The sequence below is a fragment of the Musa acuminata genome, chromosome BXJ1-6, assembly GCF_036884655.1.
Source record: "Musa acuminata AAA Group cultivar baxijiao chromosome BXJ1-6, Cavendish_Baxijiao_AAA, whole genome shotgun sequence".
In the NCBI taxonomy this organism is placed as follows: Eukaryota; Viridiplantae; Streptophyta; class Magnoliopsida; order Zingiberales; family Musaceae; genus Musa; species Musa acuminata.
In genome coordinates this window covers 36,141,965-36,154,568 of record NC_088332.1, presented here as the reverse complement: position 1 = coordinate 36,154,568, position 12,604 = coordinate 36,141,965, and the positions used below count along the sequence as shown (strand labels likewise).

Genomic DNA, 12,604 nt, shown 5'->3' with positions numbered 1-12,604 from the left:
CTATAGTCCATGGAAAACGCTCTCTTTGTTTGACCGACAGTCTAATAATCTCACATGAAAACATATGTCTCTTTTTGTTTCTTTTTTCCGAGCGAATAATTGACGACTGTTCTTTTTCTATCCTTTCCTACGTGTGATCGAACGTGTCGTAAGTTGATTGACAGACAGTCGAGTCTATGTTTAAGTCCAAATCACACACGATCGTGCTTCCGTGGAGGTACCAATCTGGCGTACCCGAGTGGCGTAATTATAACAAGTAGAGCAGGGAGACTGACGTGTTTACGGTCGGTCGTACATCTATCGTGATGAATAGGACCGCACGACTCTTGCAGGACCAGTTTCCAATGGGATTGCAGCAGTCCGAGTTTTTTCACTGCCATTTAGTCCTTCTCGTCCCGGCCAACAGTGACGTCCCTTTCCCGGTCAAACCCTCCTTCTTCCCCTGTTCTACTGCAGCTATCTCCCCTCTTCTTATCTCTATCGCTCTTTCACGTGTGTGCGCGCGTGCGAAGCAGGCTTTTCGCCTTTGCTCGCTCACGCTCCAAACGCCGGGTTGTCTCAGCCAAGTCACCGTTCTCTGAAGACCGTCTGACGATTGGCGTTTGGGGCCAATTTCAACGAATGTTGGTTGTTGACTGAATAGTCTAGTAATAGAAAAGCTGATCCCTGACTTGGTTCGTACATGGGAGCCTCAGCTAGCATTTAGTATCCGGCTACGCTTTGAAAGCTGCAGTGAGGAGAGAGTCGGGACGGGAGGCCTCGCGAGAGCAGGCAAAAAAATATACAGGTTTGCGAGTGACACGCACCGTAGGAGCCGCGAAGCATCATCGTCGGAGGGAGGGTAGGTGATGACGTCGTGCGGCGGCCGGGGACTGGCCGATAGGAGTCAATTGGAGCGGCAGATGGGATGCATGACCGGGTTGCTCCACCTCTTCGACCGCCACCAGGTCCTCGCCCGGAAGCGCCTTCCTCCGCCACCGGTTCGAATCTCTCGAAAACACGCGGATTTTGTGTGCCTTTCTGGTGTTCGTTTGAGGATTTTGTAATGGTGCATTGTGGTTTCAGCCCGCCGGATCGAGCTCGCCGTCGGAGAGGCCGCATGCTTCCTCGGCGGCGATGCTTGTGAAGGAGACGCATTCTCTCGCGGTGAACGAGGTCAAGGATGGGGTGAGGCCCTTGTCGAAGCGCAGCCGCGCCATGGTCGTCTCCAAGGGCAAGCTCCGCCCGTGGGAAATCCGGGCAGCGGTTCCAGGTGCCTCCTCTTGCGATGGTTCCGACGCCTCTGAGGCGGTGGACGAAAGCGAGAGGCTACGCCGTTCCCCGAGCGTTGTGGCGCGGCTAATGGGGCTCGACGCACTACCGGACGAGTCGGACCGTGCAGAACTGCGCCGATCTACGTCGGAGTCTCGCGTTCCCGGGGACCCAGCGTACGTCCGGTTCCTCGACGGAAGTTCATTCTCCAAATCCTCGCCGGTGGAGGCCGCCAATGTCTCCGCCAACGAGTTCATCAGAATGACCAATCTTGGCCAATTAAACGTCCCCGTTGCCGAGAAAACCAAATCGCCGGCTAGGACACCGTTCCTTCCCCCTCTCCAGAGGAAGAGCTTCTTCGACGCTGGGGACTTCTACCCGGAGCCGAAGAGGTGGGGATTGCTCCCCATTGAGTTCGGGAAACAGCGACTGACACGTGGGATGGACGAGGCGGCGAGGGATTTGGATACGCTGAAGCAGATCCTGGAGGCGCTTCAGCTCAAGGGGCTTCTCCACTCCGACCCGTTGTATCGGCATATCAACGGCCGCCGCGGCCACTTACTCGACCACCACTACGACTCGCCGATCGTCGTCATCGAACCTGCTCCCAAGCCACCTCGGAGGCCATCCAGCGAACCCCGGTCGCCACTTCCACCACCTGGACCCGCCGCCATTCGCGGGAACCCGGCAGTAGCGGCGGCCAACCCTCCCGTTCGGCGGAATCGGAAGTCCGATCAGGGCCCTAACGGAAACAATGAGCAGAAGAACCGGGGTCCGAGCTCTCCTACGAAGCAGAGGTCCTCGAATGCGCCGGAATCCGGCAAGAGTCGGCCGCCACGTAGGCGGATCTCTGCCCTGAATCCTTCGAAAACTCTTCCGAACCAAGTTGGGCAGAGTCAAATTAACGGGCGACCGCCACCCAATCGGCGGACAAAGCAAGAAGTCACTACCAAACAGAGAATAGGCTCGCGGGCGGAGGTGGATACCGCGGGTTCGATCGCTAATTCTCCATTGGGCTTCGAGGTATTACATCGATTTCTTCGTCAGGTTCCGATGTCATCAAATTTTCGTGCTTTTTACACGGAACGGACTCTGGGTGATTGTGCAGAGGTCGTGGGCGGCGGACTACGGGGCAGGACGGCAGCTGTTGGAGCGGTGCGACCGGTTGCTGCACAGCATCGCGGCGTTCACGGCGGAGGATCAGGTCGCCACCGGAGCGGTGCAGGTTGTAGCCGCAGCGGAGCAGCAGCCAAGTCCTGTATCGGTCCTCAACTCGCCAATCCTTGGCGAGGAGACCTCCCCGCGCTCTCCGGTCTCCAAGCGTTCCATCGATTTCAAAGAAGATCGACCAGCCGAGTGCAACGAGGACGCCGTTGCATCGGACGGAGGAGACGGTCCGGAGGCGCAGGCGGAGGAAGAGGTAGTTATCGATGATGACGACGACGACTATGCATACGTGGTGGAGATCCTCCGCCTCACCCGCAGCCACGGCGACACGACCGACGTGTACGCCTTCGTCGAGAAGCGCCGCGGGGTCAGGTCGGACGCCTCCAAGTCCCTGCGCCTCCGCCGTCGCCTCATATTCGATGCCGTAGTGGAGATCCTCGACCGGAAACGCGGCGTGTCGCCCCCGCCCTGGGAGTCATTCGTGCGCCCGGGATTCCTGTCGGTGGCGGCACCCAACAGTGCCGCCCTGCTGCTGACGGAGGTGTGGTCGGAGCTGCGGCAAGCACGGGAGCAGGCATCGGCCGCCGACCTTTCCGACGTCACGAGCTGGGCAGTGCGCAGGGACCTGGCGGCGGAAAACCTCGAGTGCTGGGCCAGGCCCGCCGCGGAGGTGGCCGACGCCGTCATCCAAATCGAACGCCAGATATTCAAGGACCTCGTCTCCGGCGCCATCAGCGACCTCGCCGACGCGGAGCCCCGCCACAAGGCGGTGTTCTAAATCAACGCCGTCGGATGACGGTCAAACAGCCGTGAAATGGGGGTGTGGTGGCCGGCGGAACGACGGATCCTAATGGCAATGTGGGCCGTGGTGACGTGACGGGCGGGAGAATGATTTGGGGAACAAGGCACGTGACACGCGATTGAGCCCACGCCGACTGGCTTGGAAGGTCATGGGATTCGGCGGGCAGTACGACCACCGGCAGCCTCATGATGGAGCAGAATGGACGATCATCATCGTCATTTACGTCTTCTCATGATGGAGAGTCATGCAGCAGAGTGTCAGATGTGTCTTTTGCTGCTTCGAATGCGCATGTGTGTTGTTCTCGGAGACTCAACGACGTGATATGCGAATATGATTTCAATGTAATGACATTGCACATTATTCCTCAAAAGTGATTTCTAGGAATGCTGTGGCACTGTCTAATTGGAGAGACAAGATTTAAAAGCCTAATTCTTTATTGCTAAGGGGAAGTTGTTGCCATATGCTACGTTTTTACGTTAAGACTTTATTGGTGCTGAAACATCTTTAGAAATATTCACAGAGGTAGTTTTATCTTGGACATACACCCATACGAATCGAAAAATAAAACATTATGGTCTTTCATGTTTGTTTTCTAACCGTACTTTCCAATTTTGTTCAAATATTATTGTTTTCGGTGATATTAATGTTATCCAAATAGTGGTGACAGGCATATAAAATGTGACTCAAAGTGACAAAAACAAATAGTATGCTGATGCCTCCCAGGTGATGAGGCATGGGTAACTCAATGTTGATGCATCACGATATGATCGTTTCTGATCATAATACAATCGAATCATCTATGAAGTGTCATCAAATTATAATACTATCGTAGCATTTGATCATGAAGCATCGATCTAAGATAAAATCGGTCATGAAGTATCTTCCAATAATGATGTGATCATACCTAGGCATGAAATATCATTTGATCGATGATATTATTAAATTAGCCATGAAGCATCCTTAGATTACGATGTAATCGAATTGGATTACGAAGCATCACTCAATGTTAACACATTTGAATCAAACATCAAGCATCTTATATTACGATGGGATCGTATTTGATATAAAGTATCATTTGATAATGACATGATTGGAATCTAAATCTTTAAATTTGCTATGTTTGTTTTTTATTTTGGATCTTGTTCTTTAGTTTACAGAAAAAAAAAAAAGATTCAAATTAATATGGATCCCTCCTTTGTTCTCCAACAATGTTTCGATTTTGTTAAAATTGAATCACGGAGAATCTTATTATCAATTATGAAGAAGGAAGAAAAACAAAAGGAAATAATAATTACGACACATTAGCCATAGGTGACTTGACCTAACACTAGAGTAGGATTAGATCTGGGCTGTTCAGGCCACGCAGCCAGCAATCTTGACCCAGATCTGACCAGGCCAGCCATTACATCAGGCATAATTTGCTGATAGGGTACATCAAGTCTAATTTGCAGTATGACCTCCTCCTACAGTAGTGATGTATTTAGTCACAATAGTTCATATAAAAGTAGGATGTCAACTTCCCAGATTAGACCATATGATAGTGTTCAAGATGACATTATTAGATTCAAGCCTTGCCATTCATGACTACCTACCACCCATCGATTTCAAGAATTGGTAGTCCTAGTGAAAAGATGAGTGCTTGGAAAATATTAGATAAAGAATGAAACCAGAAGTCTATAAATTCAGATTATCTGAGTAAAATAATAAAAAATTATTATCTGATTATTTAGGTGACATGGTAACCATATGCAAAAATATGTCAATATATAGCTCATATTAACATATACACAAAGGGATGAATTAACTTTATATATATATATATATATATATATATATATATAATCTGGCCTTAGCCAACATATAGATTATATGAGTAGTAGTACCATCGTTTCAGTTGGGTGGTACTACTAGCTTAGTTTTATAAGTTTTGCAGCCCCAACACACTTTTTTTAATCTAAGATAGCTTAATTTAGTCCATTTGATAACTAAATTATAGTCCAATTGACTTCTAGAAGGGCTTCAAGTCATCGATAGTTTTCTGACAAATCTTTTAATATTTTATTATATTTCTTGATATATTATCACATCATTCGATATATTATTCTAACATTTAATATATTGATTTATATTGTGAGGATCGATTGATCAATCCTTCGGTATGACATTCAATCATCCAACATAATGTTTAATTCTCTAGACATCCTTCGACATAATGTTTAATTCTTGGACCATCTATATCCTTAGTCGAAGTATCTCATTGATCATTTAGTTTAACACAAGCCTAATTCTTCGATAATCGATTGATGTCTTGAATAATAAATTGATATGCTCGAAACGTGATCAATCTACTAAAAGATTAGTCAGCAAGTTAAATGATCAATTAATAAGTTGAAGGATCAAATGATGTACTGATAGTGATTCCATCGATATGCTAAAGAATTGACTGCAAATACCATGTCATCGGTGCGTTAATCGGGTTATTGGAGCTTTGGTTGAATCATTAGACCCGTATACAACCATTAGACTATAATTAAATTACTAATTAAAAACTTAGTACAAAGTATAAGGTTGTCTCCGATGCTTTCAAACAAAAAAAAATTAATAATTTTTACTAATTGAAACTGATGACTTTGAGGAAAGATAAATTGCAAGTGAACATAGGTTAAAAAGATAAATTCCAACCATAAATTGGTGTATCTTTTTATTTTCTACTTATGCTGCTTTCTTTTACATATTTACTTAAATTAGGTTTCATACACTTAGTTCTTAATTAAAATTCTAAAAAATATTCTACACGTGTACTAATTCACCCTAACATAAATAATAAATTGATCGAACATTTAACGAGCTGCTCCATATCGGTAAGAAGTGCTACTCACCCCCCTTTGGAAAGAAAATTACCTACTTTTGTGGACGTTTAATAAATTACAAAGTAAACAAGTAATAAAAATAAAACAGACAATTTGGTCTAGAGAGAAAATTATGGATTGATGATTGAATTCTAATTTCCAGAAAATATTAAGTGCAAGACATTTAGAGGCAAGGACTTATAATGGGTGGTGAAGATAAAATTACTCCAATGATATATATATATATATATATAAAAGAGATTTGGATATAGACTGAATCTGAATGGACATTTATTTAAATTAAACTCTTACTGTACATAAATTAAATAATATAATCGGTTATGTTCAAGTTCTTGGACCTATTTAATGGTATGAATCAATCATAACATGAACTAAATGATCCCAATGTGACAAATTTAGTTGATCTAGATGAAATATGCAAGTAAATGTATCCGAGGATTGGATTATATTATGATTTATATTAAAATAATAAAATAATAAAAGAAAGAATCTAGAAGTACATAATCGTTATTCCTATAAATCTAGATTTCCACCCCCAAGATTCAGCTGATATTATCAGCTCGGTATGATTGTAGAGTGACTTGACTAACCTCTTTTAACTACTTGATTAGTAAAATAAAATAATAAAATATATTTAAATACGAGAAAAAAATTATATTGATATCTGAATTAAATATATTAAGGTGGTTTAATAATCTATTTATCGAGTCGCCATTTATCCAAGTGACATGACATTTCATACGTAATCGATCACCAAAAAAAATTTAAGTTTTAAAAAATAAATCCTACTATTTTAAGGATAAGTGCAAGTGAGATTTTTGACATTATGTGCAAAGCGATTTTTGGGCAATTTGACACTGTTTTATTAGACAAACAAAACTAACCAGCATAATCTTCAATTGATACTCCCAACTCTCCTTTCTTTCATTTTTAGATAAGAATTTTTGTTTCTTTAATTTTATGTTGAATTTTGCTTGCACCTAAATATCTTCCTCATGCTCTTTAGACAAAGTTTATTACTTTTTATGTGTTTTCTTGAACTTTCTTTTTAATTTCTTTATTTTTTTATGGATAATTTTTTTTAAAAAAACTATTGTTTTGAATTTTTTCAACAAGTGTCCCATTTTTAGAATTCACTAATAGTAGTATCTTTTTTTATCGAATACCCGGAATACCTCTAGTCACCTACTCCTTTTCTCTTGTTATAGACACTTATCGAGAAAAATCTAAAAAGAGTATTTTTTTCAAAAAATACGCTCATATTTTATTATATATGATTATTTTAGTTGGAGTTTAAATTTCACTACGGTCACATCATTTACCACATGGCAACCATCTTTGTTCTCCATCCTCCTTGATTTGTATTTGTCTTGTGTTATAAGTTGTTTGGCTCACTATGTATGGCACCAAACAAACTCATTCCTATTGAATCTCCATGCCTTCAAGGATGATTTATTATTGTTATTATTATTACTATAGATTTGATTTGTCAGTTTAATTAGATTATGAAGCTATTTATGTTGCACCCTACTGTGGAATCCAAGATTGTGCTACACAAACAAGAGGAACTTAAAGATGCACATATAGAATCTCTTTGATCTATGAGCAAGGAATTTGATTCTTTACTGAAGATTGGAAGTATTTATAGGCATACTCATTTTTATTATAAAAAAATTTAGAACAAACACATAGGTGACAGATGCCCTTTCAATTCAAGTGCTGATGATCCTCTTTCCAATCTGCCAAGTGGTATTAGAAAAAAGGTTATGCAACAACAATATCAGCAATAAAATCATATGTCTCAATTAGAAAAAAAAAAAATTATTCTTGGGTTCTTATAAAAATATTTTTTTAGAAAAACATAATATAAAATAAATAATTTCTAGAATTGATAAATCTAATGCTAAAGGAATTTATTTAGTTCTTAAACATAGAAAGGCATTTTATTCTTAGGTTTTCAACTGCAAGGAAAGTAACATTTTATAAACTATTGATAAGTTTGGCCATGAAACTCTAATTATTAAAATAACAATACTATCTAACATTGTGATTTAAGAACCCTCAAACTCACTAATTGTCATAATCTCACTTATGATAATATTATAACAACATAAGATTACAGAAGATTCTATCACTCCCATTAAATTAAATGGTAGTGGGTCGATCCGATGAATCTCCAAGATGCGTCTCAAAATATTTATTGGTATATAGTTCATTAAGTTGATGTAATGCTTTCTCACCCACACTTGTTTGATCATTATCCACACTACTATCATGTCACTTGTCAAAGAGTCAAATAACTGTCAAAATCTCTTTATGATATGTCACCCTAAGGTTCTGAGTAAACATGTCTTCTCCTTCATCGATGGATGGTAGTGGCTTGTAGGCCATAACATCCTTCTCAAGGTCAAACCATAGCAAATAAGGAGTACGATCCCAATATATGACATATCTTATGGACAAAGTATCATGTTATCCATTCAAATGGAATATATTTTCGATAATCAACTTATGCTCAGAGATTGTCTATGATCCTATGGAAGATGAGTAAATCTCAAACGAGAATTCTTGGAAGCCTTCTTGTTTTTCTTGTATGAGGTTTACAAGTTTGTCACCATGTTCTAGATCTAGTACATCGAGAATAACTAATTTCAGGGATGGAATGACCCTTTTTTGTCACCATATTCTAGATATAGTAGATTTCTCGATCAATATCAAGATCAGTTTGTAGCATTACCAAGAGGAGGTAATCGACTAGAGCAAGAATATAGTTGTGTCATCGGGAAGGATGAGAAAGAATGAGTGAGGCATACTAATGCTAAGCTAGTGATGTCAATAGGGAAGAAGGTTATCAGATACTGTGTGGCTGCTTGTACACAGAACTTGTTGTGTACCACGATGCAATCGCCCTTATGCAAATACCTTGTTGTTGGAGATGAGGCTGTACCACTTCCATCAAAGGAACTTGAATCGGGAAAGAATCTTCTCGGGTAGTCAAGGGGAGGATTTCATAGTAGATGATATCTTTATGAATCTTTTTATTAAAGGCTCATAATCTATCGTGTTCTTTTATCTATTGAGTATAATTTACAACAAAAAATACAGTAAATATAAATTTTAAAAAAATATTATCAGGTATCCAAAACAATAAGATTGAAGCAATAGTAAAAAAAAATGCAAATTTTATAGGAGAGAAAAGATGAGAGAGACAGGCATTGTGATGCCAATTGATACAAAACTTCACCACCACATACCTTTATGTAGGGTTTTGTTAATTTTTGTGGAGTCATAGTTCTATTAAAACTTGACAATGGTTAGACTTGAATATTTGGTAAGACTGGATTAGGAATTATAATTGATTTTCTTATAATTAATTATAATAACTTATGTGATTTTCAATTTCATTTAGGTTAAATAAAGTAACATACATGTTATAGATAGAAAGTGTTAGCACTGCTAAGAAGAGATAATTGACAAAGGTATGAATCTCAACGTTAATTATCATCTACAAGGGTTGAACAAAATGAGTTAGGAAGGAAGGTGATATCATGTGGGTGTATATACACAAAGCCAGAGATGGGTCAATAATAATGAGATTACTCACATGTGAATACACAAACGTGGAAAATGAGATTGGGTCTTGTAGGGTAAGGAGGAAGGTGATGTTATGTGGGTGTGTATACATCAAGATAGAGGAGATGGGTCAACCATATTGCTACTACCCATGTGTCAATACACAATCATGGAAAATTAGGTGGTGTCATTTCCTATAGATGGACTTGAACCTAGATTGAGTCTTGCAGGATAAAGAGGAAGGTGATGTTATGTGGGTGCATGTAAATGAAGCTAGAGGAGATGGTTCAACCATGATAAGATTGCTTATGTGAATACATAATTGTGGGAAATGAAATGGTGCCACTTCTATAGATTGGGTCTTGCAGGAAGGCTAGGGAGGATCGCATAATGGAGGATTTCTTTGAGATTTTTGCTACCATAGCATTATAATCAAGCATGTTTCTTTATCTATATATCAAGTATGATTTACAATAAAAAATTAAAGTAATTGCTAGAACTAAGAAAAGCATGATCAAACACTGAAGCAATAAGCAAGACAAAATATAAAAAAGCATAAATCTTATTGGAGAGAAATGACTTGGCTTGGTGCAAGCTTAACATGGAAGCAATTTGATCCAACTCAAGGTGTCGAGGAGTCAAATCAGAGGAAAACTATCGATGTGCAGCTGAAGCTCAAGGTGGAGCTACTAACCTCCCCGAGTGATGTCGAGGTGCCCTTGATGTGGTAGATCTATTGCAACAATTAGTGATGCGGTAGATCTAACATATCATTTTTTGTCCTTTTGTTTGATACTATGTTAATGTCGATGTTCGTACAGAGTAAAGTGGCTTTCAGAGGAGATTGCTAGTCATAAGTACCCTATAAGCTAATCACGTGAGTGATGACACGTAATCTTAATCATAGGTTACTCAAGAGGGACATCGAGATAACCGGACAAACTAGTGTATTGTGTACCCGTCCATATAATGGATATAGCTAGTCTCATAGCTGCTCGTGTGGGGATATTAGGGATACAATACAGGTGCTCATTAGAGATTGAGTTCACTGATTGATTCGCTTACAGAGTGTTGGATGGTTGATGATACCTTATTGTCAGATAACGATTTTATAGTCTCAATGGTATATCTGATCCTTAGACTTGAGACACCAAAAATGTCCTGTATGAGTACTCCACTCTTTGACACTATACTTATAGGTCTGAAGGTTCTAGATCTAGCACAACCAGTCATCGAGAGTGGTAGCCAACCTTACGAAGACTATTGAGTGTCGATAGAGAATCATCCACTTTCAGTGTCATGAGAGAAATATTTCACGTGTTCTTGCTCAGATAAATCCCTGATCAGGATCATTCGGATTGAAAGAGAAAGAGTTCTCCAGAAGAATCCGATTAGAGTGAGACTCAAGTATAAACCGTATGGGTCCGATAGCACCATGCCCGGTATATGATCTTTGGGATATTAAATGGTTGAGAGACTATAGATATACGATAACTAAGGACATATAGATCCAATAGATTAGATTCCCCTGTATCATTTGGGGACTACGACGTAGTGGCCTAGTACATCCGCAGTCGAAGAGTCGATTTGATTATTATGGAGATAATAATTCACTGAGCTAGAAGGAGTTCTGACAGGTATGACTTACGGCTAGCTCGATATTGGGCCTAGAGGGTCACACACATATAATAAGCATTGTGATGAGTAGAGGTTCGAATATAAGATATTCGTCAGAGCTCATATCTTATTGAATATCCAATAAACCCCTGAATTATTATTGGATCATATGGATGAGATCTAATAAGAGTCAATAAGAGATTATTGGATAGAGATCCACTAATCTAAGAGGCTTGGGTAGTTGGATGGAGATCCAATACCCAATAAGGTAGGATCCATTAGGGTTAAGTTGACATGGGGCCTCTATAAGTAGGAGGGAACCAATGGTTCATTGGCTATAGCCTCTTTGGGTTACCATCTCCTATTGTCCTACCATTCTTCTCCTCAGATAGCAGACATTAAGATTTGAGAAGCATTGTCACAGCCCTACTATGTGAATCACTACTAGAAAGGAGGACACTTAACCTCCTTCACCCTCTCCTATAGATCTACAAGGATTTAGGGATATAAGATCTTCCTAGGTAACACAATCTTCATATATGCAGTTTTTGGTTTTACGATTTTTATGAACCAATCTTCATACGATGACGAACATATCTTTGGGAAATTGGAGATTTTGTTTTTCTATTCTTCCGCTACACATGTGATGTCGCCCCCTAGATTTCCTAATAGTAGTATCAAAGTTAGGTTGTTCGTGCGATAGATTGGTTTTGAACTGCGTATGTTATGTTTTAGGAAGAATTTTGTTGTCAAAATCATTAATGCAAAAGGTGAGAGAGAGGGCAGCAATTGTTGCTACCCTCGCAGGTTGGCCAATGGCTGCTTGCAGCCTTTGGCCGAGGCCTGGCCACCTGCGTGCAGGTGGCCAACAGCTTGCAGCCTGCAGGCTAGCAACCGTACGAACGACCTGCTCGCAAGGGTGGGCAACACCCACAGCAATGCCTGCGGGTGTTGTGCCCGCGTGTAGAGGCGTTGTGGGGCAAGGACGCCTGCGGGCGCTACACCCACGAGAAGAGTTGCCAACTATGGCAGTGGCGCCCGCAAGGGCACCCACCTACAAGGGTGGCACTGCCTGTGGGCGGGGCGACGCCCCCTTCCCTCGTAGTCATGGCCGCCGCCGGCAAGGTGGCGGCGACCACAATGCAACAAGCGCATGGAAGGGGTTTAGGGTTTTTGGCAAAAGATAGTTTTGCCCTTCAAAATTTTAAAAATCCTAAATTCCATCTTTTTATCTAAATTATCAAAATACCCCCTGGAAATCAAAAAAATTCCTTGCATGTCCTGAATTTCAAAAATATTAATTAATAAAAAATTAATTGATTAT

General features: G+C 40.9%; 1 protein-coding gene across 1 annotated transcript; it reads left to right on the top strand.

The window, feature by feature from the left end:
• The first annotated feature begins 727 nt into the window (after positions 1-727).
• LOC135676771 (uncharacterized) lies at positions 728-3,675 on the top strand. Its single transcript, XM_065188311.1, has 3 exons — positions 728-980; positions 1,066-2,274; positions 2,360-3,675. Exons 1-3 carry the CDS (start codon positions 849-851, stop codon positions 3,194-3,196), a joined length of 2,178 nt encoding a protein of 725 aa, XP_065044383.1. The 5' UTR covers positions 728-848; the 3' UTR covers positions 3,197-3,675.
• Positions 3,676-12,604: the final 8,929 nt, after the last annotated feature.

Excerpts from the sequence above, each read along its gene's own strand:
- LOC135676771 (XM_065188311.1), top strand. The coding sequence starts at position 849 with ATGACGTCGTGCGGCGGCCGGGGACTGGCCGATAGGAGTCAATTGGAG. Across the intron at positions 981-1,065 it reads AGCGCCTTCCTCCGCCACCG|CCCGCCGGATCGAGCTCGCC; the intron begins GTTCGAATCTCT and ends TTGTGGTTTCAG. Across the intron at positions 2,275-2,359 it reads ATTCTCCATTGGGCTTCGAG|AGGTCGTGGGCGGCGGACTA; the intron begins GTATTACATCGA and ends GTGATTGTGCAG.